The 13,046-nt window shown below is 56.1% G+C and overlaps 3 protein-coding genes across 3 annotated transcripts; 1 reads left to right on the forward strand and 2 right to left on the reverse strand.

Annotated features, from left to right (window-relative positions):
* Positions 1–117: 117 nt before the first annotated feature.
* Positions 118–2,193, forward strand: UMAG_10215 (uncharacterized protein; the record flags this gene model as incomplete). The annotated part of the gene is made up of 1 exon (XM_011393837.1): positions 118–2,193. The coding sequence occupies one exon, from the start codon at positions 118–120 to the stop codon at positions 2,191–2,193; it is 2,076 nt and encodes a 691-aa protein (XP_011392139.1).
* A 142-nt stretch (positions 2,194–2,335) lies between these two features.
* Positions 2,336–5,968, reverse strand: UMAG_05401 (uncharacterized protein; the record flags this gene model as incomplete). The annotated part of the gene is made up of 1 exon (XM_011393791.1): positions 2,336–5,968. One exon carries the CDS (start codon positions 5,966–5,968, stop codon positions 2,336–2,338), a length of 3,633 nt encoding a protein of 1,210 aa, XP_011392093.1.
* Positions 5,969–11,263: 5,295 nt separating this feature from the next.
* Positions 11,264–12,934, reverse strand: UMAG_05402 (uncharacterized protein; the record flags this gene model as incomplete). Its single annotated transcript, XM_011393792.1, has 2 exons — positions 11,264–12,706; positions 12,812–12,934. 2 exons carry the CDS (start codon positions 12,932–12,934, stop codon positions 11,264–11,266), a joined length of 1,566 nt encoding a protein of 521 aa, XP_011392094.1.
* Between the last annotated feature and the right edge of the window lie 112 nt (positions 12,935–13,046).

Raw genomic sequence — 13,046 nt, forward strand, 5'->3', positions numbered from 1 at the left:
GGCAGATCATCCACCATGCCTCCATCCAAGTCACCTCACTGTCGATCGCATCGCTGTCAGCCGCGTCCATAGACAAAGTTGCTGTTTCCCTGCGCAGCAAGACCTGACACAATGCCCATGTCGGTGCAGAACCCACTCGAACTGCCACTGCCTGTGGTGGTGGATACTCTACTACCTATGCTATCGGATCGCGACTTGGCCTCACTGCGATGCGTCTCCAAGCATGCCAAGTTGCTTGTCGAAGACGAGGTGCTATGGAAACGCAAAGTGCTGGCCGACTTTACTTTTCCCGCGTATGCAACTGCTCGTATGGGCGGTTGGTATCGCCTCTACACCGGACTCAGCAACCCTGACATCTATGTCTGGGGTCAGGATAGCAATGGTCGACTTGGCATCACGAGACACGAGCGTTCTCAACAGATGCGCGCCCATCTCACAAATATCAGCGCAGGTATCCCTTACCCGATCAAGCTCACCTCGATGAGTGCTTCGCGACTCGGTGCATCAGAAGGCCAAGAGCAGCCCGCGGGCGCCGTGGTCGAGATCATCGCCGGAGGTTGGTCATTCCATGCTCGAACCTCGACGGGCCAAGTGTGGGCTTGGGGCACAATGAATGGTGAAGTAAGCGCAACTTCGATCGATACCCTATGTCACCCGGGCAAAGTGGTATCCACGCCACAGCCGATAAAAAATCTGCCGCCAATCCGATCGCTTTCGGGCGGACGCCATCACGCCGTTGCGCTGTCTCATGACAACCGGCTTTTGGAATGGTCAGCGTGGGGTACCATTTGGGAGCACGTCGGCTTTCCAGCTCATCTCATCGCTCCTCCAAACTCCAAGACTAGCATCACAAGTCAGAACGACATTGTACCCATCACCAACGTCAAACAGCTCGAAGCCGGGTGGTATTTCTCAGCGATCCTCACGCAGACGGGCGAAATCTGGCTGTGGCGCACAAATTGGAGCCAAGCTGTTTTTCGCGGCTACCAGACGGCCGAAGAACCAGCGTCGCCCTCTGCGCCTGGCGGCGCCCACACCAAGACGTGGCGACTCGATATCACTCCTGTTCGATTGCCACCAATCGTCCTCGACGCTGAGCAGCAAGAGCGAGAGCATCTTGCCAACAAAGTCGTACAGATCGCAGCAGGAGAAGACTTCATCGTTGCTCTGACACAAGCTGGAACGTTGCACAGACTCGATATGAGTCACTATCGGACGCGGGAAGAGGATGGTCTTGTGAATCAACAACTTTTTGACCACTTGCATCGTGAGCATCGTGATGGTGTCGAGACGCATGCGCAGTCTGGACGCTTGCTAGATTTGACGTCTCGCTTTCACGTGTTTCTCGAGTCTCGAGCAAAGTGGGAGAGGCTGGCAGCTTTTGAAGATCCACAGGGTCTGCCGGGTTTCGACTCTGCGTGGCTGAAAGATGGGCGAGGAGCCCAAGGAAGCGTGGGCGGCATTTCGCACATTTCGGCGCAATTTCGGACATTTGTCGTTTTCCACACTGTCAAGCCAGCCAAACGGCCGCAATGGCGGGATGGGCAGCCAGCAGTGCTGGAAACCGACCAGGACGCACAGACGCTTGTGTTGCTGGGATCGTCCATGTCGGCGTCTCCCGAGCTAATCCCACAACTGCAGGCTCGCGGCGTAATCAAAGTGACCATGGGCGACTATCATTATGGAGCGCTGACGCAGAAGGGCGAGATTCTCACATGGGGGTCGTTCAGCAAGGGTGCGTTGGGCAACTGGCATCCACCGTGGGCGTCGGCGAATCAGTCCACCGAGGCGGATCAACTACCAGCGTGCGATCAAGCCGAGCTAGCCGAGCAAGCCGACCAAGATGAGCAACGCTCGTTTTCGAACCTCGTTCCGCTCCCTCGGGTCTCGCGTGGCGGTGAACAGAGAGGTGCTTTCCAGCCCAGAATCGGGTTCGCCGCACGTCCAAGAGTTGGCACCGCTCCTCGCGCACAAATGCGCACATCAGCCGCGCGCCCCAATTACCAGTCCGAGCAGGACGTTGCTATGCCGACACCCATCAGCATCGTCGCTCACGCGCAGCATGGCGCACAGAGTAAGAAGCTCACTCCGGTTGCGTTCGATATCGCATTTGCCGGATGGCATTCCTCAGCGCTCGTCATGCAGGCACCCGATGTTTCTCCAACGCTCCCGATCCAGCGCAGTGGATGCTGATAGACAAGCGCCAGTGCGCCAAGAGTGACACGTTCAGCACACGTGTATAGTACGCTGTATGATGGTGAAATCGTATTTCGATCAGGGATCACAGCTGTTGAATGGCTGCGAGGCTCAGTCACGGGCAGTGCAGGGGCGTGTGTCAGGCGTGTTGAGCGATGCTCGGATGGCGGGCGTGCGGAGGACGGTGGCGCGCAAGGCACGGTTGCGACGGAGGCGTGCACGACGCGTGGTCGAGCGGCGCGGCGAGCGCACTGTGTTTGTGCGACGACGCTTCGCTGTTGGTAGCGACGAGTTTGGGGAATGCGCGGCGCGGCGTGCGTTCGGTAGGCGTGGTGCTGGCCGTATCGACGCTCGAGGTGCCCGTGGTGGAGCGTGTGCATGGCGCAAAGTGCACAGGGCTCGACGCTTCCACCGACGGCGCGTCGCTGGGTTTGGCAAAGGCGGTGAGCGTCGAGTCGCCGCGAACGTCGCGAGCGCCGCGGTTGGCGTCGGTATCGGGTGCGCCACCAGGACCGGCGCTACCAGAGTTGCCACCGGAGTTGCCACCGGAACCTGACCCTCCGCGATCACTCGAACCTCCTTGGTCACCAGCTCCACCAGCACCACCAGCTCCAGTACCACCAGCTCCACCGGTCCCACCGGTCCCAGCACCTCCAGCACCCCCCTCACCGCCCATCTGCTGGCTTACCCATCGCTCGCCCGTCACCGCGTCTTCCTCCTCGATCTCGCTCGCACTATCCTCCTTCCTCGTCTGACTCAACCGCGTCAGCGTCGCCAACAAACTCGACATGTACCCAAACCCAGTCGTCACACCGCGACTGCTTGTGCGGTTCAACAAGGCGGTGACCACGTAGATAATCTTGTCGATCAGACTCTGTCCGTTGCTCGCCAGAGCGTCGAGCGGGAGGTTGTTGAACGTGCGCAGCAGATTCGCGGCTGCTTCCTGCCATACTTGGCTGTGCACATCTTCGGGAGCGCACGAGGCGAGCGCGAGGTGCGACGGTTGTCGAAGTTTCAGCTCGCGGATGCGTGTGGTGACCATATCGCGGTACTCGGTCAGCAGGAAGCGCACGAGTGATTCCGTGGTCACGATATTGGCGTGCAGTGTGCACATGGGCGACAGCACCGGCGTCGACGACGCCGACGCCGGCGGCGGCGAAGGCCGGAACACATTCACCATGTCCATCATGGTCAGGCTGGCAGCGCGCGCCTCGACGCCGGTGCGCATGCGTGGCGTGCGCACAGCCAGTGGAGCGAGACCGTGGTGCGCAGGCTGTCCACGCTCTACACCGGCACCTGCAGCCATTGCACCGCCATACCTCGTCGACATATTGGCCTCGCAAGCACCGCCAGCTCGTGGCGAGTGCGTCGACGAAGAGTTGTTCGAACTGCGTGCTTCCGCGTTCGGCAGGCCGTCGCGTGTAAACGTCTCGGCCGGCCATGGCCATGGCGATGTGCCACTCACATGGTTGCCTAGCGCTGTTTGAGTGGCGGCATCAAATCCGATTGCTTGCAACAGCGGCGCATGCTGCTCATGCTGCGCATGCTGGCCATGCGCAGAAACCGTCACGAGCGCAGGAAGCGCACTGCCAGGTCGACGAATCGGTTCAGGCGGTGAATGCGTGTAGATCGGATTTCGCAGTTCTTCCGGCATATCGTCGATGGCCTCCTGCAGCCTGCGCAGTACATCGGCGAGGTAGCGGATGCGTGATCTAGCCACCGAAAGATCGTCGATAGGAAATCGTCGATCGCGGCGGTACGACTCGAGCAGCTCGAGCATCACCTGGTGCAATCGCGTCACGATCAGGAAACCATGAAGCACGCTCGGAGATCTTTGGATGTGGCCAGGCCGCGCCAGCGCCTCCTCATCGACCGCAAGCGGAAGATCGACGCACGCATCGATAGCATGAATCAGCGCTGGCTCGTTTTCCAGCATGGCGATCGTAGTGGAGCTGCCGTGCAGCACCCAAAACAGGCGCTTTCGCAGCTCGTTTTCCACCGCGTTCGCCGTCGGTGCTTGGTAGTACGCAAACGACGACGCATCCAGACCGTACGGCGCAGCACCTCTCCTCGAATCGTCCTTGCGCTCGTCGTGCAGACCTAGCGTGTACGCCACTCGCACAGCCTCAGCGAGCACCGCTTTGCCCGCGTTGACCTTGCCCACGGTGCCCAGATAGATGTGATCGCAGTACAGCGTGCTGACGTGAAGCAGCTGCGGAGGGTCGTATACGCGAGGCTGCATCCTGCGCGATGTGAGATGGCAGATGCGATGCAATCTTCGGTAGAACGCCCAGGGCGCAGGAATCACAGTCCTGGGGCATTGGATCAGCGTGTACGACGTGAGGCTGAGCACAAACGCGAAAAACGCCTGGTCGCGTTCGTCTCTGCGATTCAGCAGGTCGTGGCTGAACGAAGGACGATCCACGATCGGCAGCAACGGCCACAGGTAGTGAAAGTACAGCGAGATGATCGCCAGAAACGTCTGGCGTGGCGCAATGTTGTCAAGCGACCGCGGCCCGAGCACAGGTCCCACAGACACGTCGCAAAGACTGCGTGCTTGCTTGTTTTTCTGACTGGTGGCGCTACAGGTATCGGCGTGCGCTTGTGTGTTTAGAGGCGCGAAGCTACCAGATCCATCAAAGCAATGACCTTGCTGTTGCTGATGAGAGGGGATAGGTATTTGTTGAGGTTGGTGATTCTGCTGGTTTGGTTCCTGTGTGCTGTGTTGATGGGTCTGTGGCAAGGTCGCTGACATTGGCACTGGCGATGACACGCGGGAGAAGGAAGGAATCGGAAGAGGCAGTGGCGCTGCGCGAGTGTCGGTGCCAGCAAGGCCAGCTGCCACCTCGAAGGACTGAATGTGATCGACGAGCGCTGCTGCGCGATGCTGTTGCTGTTGCTGTTGTTGGTGTGGGTGCTCTTGAGCTTGGGTTTGCTGATGGGGTTGCGGCTGCGTGTGAAGCATGGATGCGAGCGGGGCCGCGGAGCGTGAGCTTCCTGCATCGGAACGCGGCTGGCCATGCCACGACGAACCTGCGTAGCTGCCGGGAGTGGCAGAAGAAGAGCCCGACATGCTCACCGACGGCGACGCACCCGCGAGGCTGCCCATGTTCTGCGGTGAGAATCCAAAAGGCGATGCTGCCGTTATGCCAGCAAAGTGAGCTGGTGTCATGGCGAGCATCGAGTTGTTGAGGTACGCGTCAAAGTTGGTGGCGCCGCTCCAAGACGACGAACGCGTCTGTGTGCCATTGGCGCTTCCAGAGGCGTAGTTGGAAGCCGTGAGAGCGCGGTACCAGCTGTCGTCGTTAGGGGATGCAGCCGAAGCGTTGTGTTGAGTGTGCGGTGACGCGCCTCCGACTTGCGTGGCAAGCGCCTCCACAAACGCCGATGTCAAAGATCGAGAGTGCGACAAGGGAGTAGCCGCTAGATGCGAGTCTGGTGCTGATACCTTAGTCCTGGCCGCTGCTTCCTTTCTGGCTGTCTTGGCAAATGTGCTCTGTGGACCGGGTCGTCTGAGAACATAGTCAAACGTGCATTTGGCATCGATCGCGCGGCACTGCACACAACGGTTGTCTGCAGAAGCGTCCAGACCGTCTACCTTGAGACGCACACACTTGATCTTGCGCGAGCGACAAATGTCACAAGACTGCGGCCGCTTCCGTTTCGTCGCTTGCTGAGAGTTGGAGTCGGATTTCGCATCGTCGCCCATGCGCTTGCTCGGTATGCTACCGCCCACTGCAGAAGGAGCAACTGTCGAATTATGGGATGACATTATGAATGGATTTTTTGCAGTTGCCAGTGTGGATTGAACAGCACTTTGTGTGTGGCACGGCTGCAAGCCTCAAGCAACCTGCATGGAATGTATCGACGATCGAATCAGGTAGTTGTGAATGCAGGCGATGAGCGCAACTGGAGTCGACAGAGTATCGGTGTGGTGCGTTGATGTCAGGAGGATAGAGTAACAAGATGAGGAGCAGGCCTAGGCGAGGAATGAGATGGCGTGAGCGTGGTGGCTACGGTGTTCTGCAAAAACGACTCCGACAGTCGAACGAGGTAGTTTTCAAGTGGATCAAACGCGCTGCTGCTCTGGGAGCCGGGATCACCTGGAGGGCGTGGCGGCGAAAAAATCGGAGGTTCAACTTCCGTGGTGAAACGCCGCACCTTCTACTGAGAGCGCAACATAGGTAAACCAGCGGGTTCTGAAATGGCGGTCGCCTAGCAGAAGTGCTCTGGATTCTGTCTAGAGGCTGTAGATGGGCCACATGTGACGAGGACTAGGCAAAGTCGGAAGACGTTAATGCAAGAAAAGATAAAGGCCAGAGACAGAGAGCGCCACCTTTTTCGAGTGCAGAGGCGGCTGCGGACTAGCGAGATCGGAAAGTTGAGCAGACCTGACTGCAGGGCTGCAACCAGAGTTGTGAGTGATCTGCAAAGGTGAAGGCAGTACAGGAAGATGCAGGGTCGAGAAGCAGAAGCAAAACGCAACGCAGGCAGGCCCGCGTGTACTTGCGATATTACGCGTGGCTGCTAGGATCGAGCAGCTGAGAGAAGAAAGGACCCGGTCATTTGGACGGAAGGAAAAGTCAACGCTCGATTGGCTGGACGCTCCGATAAACGGACGAATGATTGGGATGAAGCGACGCGATGCGATGAGGTGCTAAGGCGAGGGTCAGGTCAGCAGCAGCAGATTCGAGATTGTTGCTTGGAATCACTGGCGATGACGAGCTTGATGCAGTCGGATGCACCAGCCGGCACCGTGGCAAGTGTGATGCGACGAAGCGACCAAGGGACGACAAGATGATTTGACGAGATGCAAACTGATCAGATCAGATGGGACAAGAATCGAAACGACAGATGCAATAGATGCATGGCTCTGAGCATTTTCATGTCTTGTCAGCATCTGAGCCGAAATGAGTTCGGCAAAAAAAGGCCAAGTCAAATCTGTGATTTTGTGGCACTTGGTCTTCGTTCAGCTGTCGAGCCAAGGCCACTCGTTTGCGCTTGTTCCCCGAACCCAACCCCAACGCTTTTGGGTTTGAACAGATTGCTTCGACAGAAGAGTGTCGAGTACGGTGCAAATTCGGTCGACCACGTCGGAGTTATGTTGCTGAGGCGGGAGACGGACGACTCGAGCGTAAGTTGGGGTCAATTTACCCACAAGCGCTGCAATAATGCGCTTTTCTTAATACGAGATTTTTTTTACCAAGGCAAATTTTCTTTCCAGGGTTTCCAAACTTGAAAAGCGACCAAATCACGCATCACGAAACACGAATCGATCGGTCCACTCGTGACTCGTGACTGAAACTCTTCATAAAATTGAGAGCCACGTGAGCGGGTCAAGATGCACCAAAGCCTCGCAGCGTTACGCACCTCTCGAATGCGCACAATTGTGGAACTGCCGTGATCCAAGACATGTGCGCTCGAATCGCAACAATGACGAAGGTTTTGCAACCAAAGTGCCGAGCGAGCGTCAACGCTTTAGCTGCAACAAGGGGCACACTCGTGATTGCAAGCAAGAATCGACGTGCGGAACAGGCCTTCCGGGCGACGTTAAACCACGGATGACTTGCAGATCGTGCTAGAGATCCTGTTGGCGAAAGCCTTTGAAGTTCGGATGCACCAAACTATCGGTCAACTCTTGAGACCGCACGGGCTGTCCTGTCCAGGATATGAGTGGTGAGCATCCTCTTGATCTCGGAACGTTGCTTGCTGATTGACTCGCTGCTTCGTTGCCTGCTATCTTGGAGATCGACCCAAGATGTGGGCAGCGATGCCAGCGAGACAAGGTCATGACAGACGCTGCAGACGACAACAATCAAGAGCATCCATTCCTGATTCTTCCCAATATGGAGTTGCAGCTCAGCCCTGATTTCTGATCGATAAAAAATGATCTGCAAATCCGTCGCGGTATCTGGCGCTCAACTGCTTCTTGGCATCGCGTCCGTCTTGGCTTCTTGAGTCAGTTGTCGCTCGGCCGGCTTGAAGAGCGACAAGATATACATGACGATTCTCGAGTCGATGCTCAATTGCATATCCGTGGAGTTTGGGATGCGCTTGTCAGAGATGTCAAGATGAACCATGTGTCGTACGTAGGCCCCTTTTTGCGCCGTCGTCTGTGTCAGTTGCGAGTGTGATCATGAATGGCTTGGACAGTCGAAGCTCATCCGCGACCTCACGTTCTTGCAATCGTGTGGGGTAGACAGCCTTGGAGTGTTGCTGGCCTCGATCTCGAGAGGCTGGATTGCGTACACAGCTCGTAGAAACCGCAACGTCCCGCCCGCCTGCCAAGTAACGGAGTGATCAGAGCGAATCAAACAGCTAACTTTCTGCGCAGTCCCGTTGTGAGAGATCCGTGCACAGCGCGCGGTGATTGCACCGCTGCCTGACAGATCCTTTCTCTTGACGGAAACCCAACGGGCAAGTCCACCCAGCATTCAAACCAGAGTGATCCGTCGGATTGCAGCAGCAGCACAGCGGCTAGGAGAAGTCGGCTCTCCCAGAGCTGTGAGGTCCTAGAGGTCGGAGGTGCCGACTGTGGATAGTACCCCGAGCAGGGAGAAAGGTGACAACACCGTCCGTGTCGCGCCGAGTTTGTACTGTCATGTTCGGGTGAGCCGCCATCGCCGTGTCTTTTGGATCGTACGACTGCCTTGCTCTTGGCGTGCATTAGGAGCTGAGTCGCCTTCGGACGTGCCCGTCGAGAGAGAACGTAGACCAGCTGACTGATCCATGTGCCGCGGATGAGGACAATGTTGTGTCAACTGCTTGTCGTGACGTCGAGTTTCGGATGCATACCGATGTAGATCGGTCATTGCTGAGCAGGGCCTGCGCTCTACATCACTTGAAAGACTTGTGGCTGCTTTCCTCATCTCTTGGACTCTAAGCCATTTCTGCTGATGAATGAAATAACCAGAGATGGTGATCAGAGGCTGAGCTGTGATACGGATCGAGCTGGAACCTCCTAGCTCGCCATGCTTGCCACCTCTGCTCGGTTCAAAAATGCTGAGCACCTTTGCGTCTCGGGGTATGCAGAATCTTGCTCACCCGAATTCGCTGACGATGACTGTCTGATCGAATGTATGCGCTGTCCTCGCCGGGTGGATGTAGGTACTTTGAAAGCAAGTCGTCGTCAAGACGGCTTTGTAGAGCGGTCATGGCGGCGGTCTAGTGTGGAAGTGAGTCAACGAGCGACACTCTGACGCAGCCATTGTGATTGATGCTGAGAAGGGCAAGTAAGAAAGTATTGACGGGCGGTAATAAGGGGGAGTTGGCGAGAACGGAGTCAGAGTCCGGAAAGAAGACACTTTGATCGAGTAAGGTACTTCGGCCAAAGTCAGGCTGACACAGGTTGATGTGGGAGGGTGTCAAGATGACAAGATGAACGACACTTGTACAGAGCTTGCAAGCCTGAGGAACACATTCATGATGCGGCTATCGTCGGTGGACTGCTCGATGACAAGAGGACCAAGCATTCGCAGAAGAGCTCAGGGGACCGAGCTAGACACCTGTTGACCACGCTGCAAAGCGAACGAATCTTTTGTCCAGTGCCAATCAAGTCCAGGGCAACAGCTGCCATCCGACCAACTCCGGTGGGACCTGGTAAGCATGGCGGCGGATTCGGACCGGCTTCTTTTGGTACTCTTTGTCTGTCTCTCTCCCTCTCTCCCACGAAAGATTTTCGAATGACCGTGTACTTCTCGCTCATCCCACAGATGCCGTTTCCGTGATTACACCGAATACAGGCTTTCCAGGAGCTTGTTCAAACTCTTTGGTTGTCCTAGACGTTTCACGATCTCAAGTCAAGCTCGGGTTGCCGGCTTTCAACAAGTCCAAACACTCGTGACTGATTTGACTTTCGGGAAAATATGGAGCGCTGGGCAGCACGCCCTCGGATCTTTCCATTCACGATTCACGATTTCGCGGCTGCGGGGTCAGCGATTCACGATTGCAAACGCACACAAGCAAGACCTACTCACGACTATACTTGCTGAATTTACAGCATCTGAATCGTGAATCACGAATCATGAATCACGAGTGAATATCAGATCACGCTTGGAGCGCGGAGAAATTTCAAAGCACCGCACAGCTCGGTCTTGTTTCTGTCTCGTTTTTGACTCGAGACTAGGACCGCTCCACCGACACCGACCACGAACTGGCCAATGGCCCCTTTCTTTATCGACGAGGGATTCGTGAGTCGTGATTGTACAGTATGCGTCGTGCAAGCTTCAATCGGCAATTGGAGGTTGGCTGCCACATGGCCAGCAGCTGCAACGCGCTTCCACTTTGGGCGGCTCTGGAATTGACCGACACCAGAGTTCGAGCGAGCAAGCACGACACTGCGTAATTCGAGGCTTCCTTCGGCGAGATTATTCTACACGGTGAAAACGTCGCCGGTCACTGTCCGAAGCTGCGCCTTGTTCCTCCCGCTAAGAGAAGCTTCTATCCTCGGTCGCTATGTTGATCAAGATCAGAGCTGGACCGAGCTTGCTCCGTTGCCTGATTTTGGATCATGGTTCTCCCCGAAATCCTGGGGCAACGATTCACGATTCACGGTTCACGCCGGAATTCAGGAGAGTATCAAAGCGGCAACTCGTACAGTGACAGGGGTATGCTGTTGTGCACATGCCTTTCGAATATCGTGAATGGAGGTGCGCATGATTTTCCGAGACGCTGGTTTCTCCTCACCGGCGTCCTTACGCCTTGGTGCAATGTCCTCAGAGCCGCCAACGCGGTTAGAATTTGCTGCAAGTTAACTTGATGTACTTCGAGTTCGCCCGACGTCAAAGGCTATTTCGTGTTTGTACGTGCGGAGAGAATTACGAAAAAGTAATGAGTGTTTCGCTCTCTGACCCACTCACTTGTCAAGCCTCAGGGAAGCGTGAAGCGTGAAGATGCTTGACCGCGTACAAAGATCGCCGGTTCCAACGGTTCTTCTGGCCGGCGACGACTTGAGACGCCCGATCCTTGTCTTGGACGCAACCGCATCCAATCATTGAACAGATGCTCCTGCAAAAACGCGACACAGACTTGGCATGACGGCATGTCCTATTGCAGCATGTATTGCATATCAGCCGAGGACGAGACTGACGAAGCCCAGGATCTTGTCTGTGTACGACTCGGGAAGCTGATGAAGAGCAACAAAGTCCGAAACGACCTGGCTTCGGTCATCAACCCGATTAATGGGCAATGGTAGAGGTTCGAGATCGTCCGATACGTCGATGCGAAGCACAAAGTCGTATCGCTGGCCTTTCCAGAATTCACCTTCGGTATCGTCCTGCGGCTCGTCCGAGCTGGACACGGACGTCGTTGCTTGGATAGCAAGCTTGTGGTGTTCCTGGACGTCGTGCGCTTTCTGTGCTTCGATCGCTGCCTCGCTCGCCGATAGCGGTGTACCCGCAAAGTCGCTGTTTTCGAGTGATGTGCAAGGCGGATGTCGCGAATAGATACGAACCAGGCCATCGCTGCAGCCAACTACGACATGTTGCGATCGCGGCAGAACTGCGATGGTCCAAACCGATATCACGGGCACAGCTATCGTCTGGAGTAGCTCGCCCGAGACCCAGTCCCAGACGCGGAAAGTGCCATCTTCGCCGCTGCTGACAAGTCTCGGATGAGCCGAATCATGCTCGATGTAGGCTGATAGGTCGTATACTAAGCTGGTATGTCCTTTGAGCAGGCGCAGTGCTTCGCCACCGTTGCCAGGTGTACGGCTTCGGCGAGAGTCGAGAGACCAGACACGGACGGTGCCATCGTTGGACGTCGAAGCAAAAAGCTGCTCATTTGGATAGTAGGCTGGTTTTGCGCTCGTCGTACTGACGTTTTTAGCATCAGCAACCGGCGTCAAAGGCAGGAGAGGCAGCATTTGCAGAGAGCGCACAACGTCTGTATGACCGGCGTATACAGCATGAAGCTGCTCGCCATGGAAGAGCCGGATGAAAAGGTCGGCCGAAGAAGTGAGATATCTGCCTTGTTGTGAAATCTCTGCCTCTGCTTTGGACGCAGTCGACGAGGGAGGCTGCACAATCTGTACCCCCCAGACCGCCTCGTCATGGTCGCGCAGCACGTATCTTGCGCTCCACCTAGCCTCTGCAGGATCCCACATCCACACTCTTGCCGTCTTATCCCAGCTTGCTGAGATGAAGAGCGGTAGCGCGTTGCTCTCTACTCCTTGTCCATCTTGGTATCTATAGGCCTTCAAGACAGAGATGTTGTCCCAGTGATCTGACAGGACTTGGAGCGGCTTATCGGAGCGAAGAGGATCAAAGCAGCGGATCTGAGAATCAAGACTGCCCATCAGTATATGCCCTCTGGGCAACCCAAGCGAGGGTGCAGGGGCCACAAATTCGACCGCATTGCAAAAACGGTTCCCGTGGAAAGTGGTGCCCTTTTCGAAGCTCGACGAGTCGGAAGTGGATGCTCGCGACCAGTAAGTAGCGGATTGGTCTCGTGAACCGGACAGCAGCGCTTCGCGTTGGGAGAGGTGGTCGAATGTGGTCGCTACCGAACGGACCTGCAATAAAAGTGGCGCCAATTGAATCGAATCGAGTCACAAAGGTTCAGCATGACATGCTCGATGCGCATCTGGTCACAGGCAAACGAGGTGAGGCAAACTCACATCAGATGTATGACCTCGTAACACGTGTGTCAGTGCAAAGCCTCCCGACGACTGCAGGTGATCGGATGCTGTTAAGGATGCATAGTGGGCGCCTGTCGCAGTAGTAACATTCTCTATCGACATTCTGCAGCAAGGCATCAGGTAGCAGTGTGCAAGCAATGCATGTGAGCGCAAGCATCGATGCACGATAAGGGCTGTACAAGTCGCAAGTCTGAGTGTTGGTCGTTAGATTTGG

The sequence above is a fragment of the Mycosarcoma maydis genome, chromosome 19, assembly GCF_000328475.2.
Source record: "Mycosarcoma maydis chromosome 19, whole genome shotgun sequence".
Lineage (NCBI taxonomy): Eukaryota > Fungi > Basidiomycota > Ustilaginomycetes > Ustilaginales > Mycosarcoma > Mycosarcoma maydis.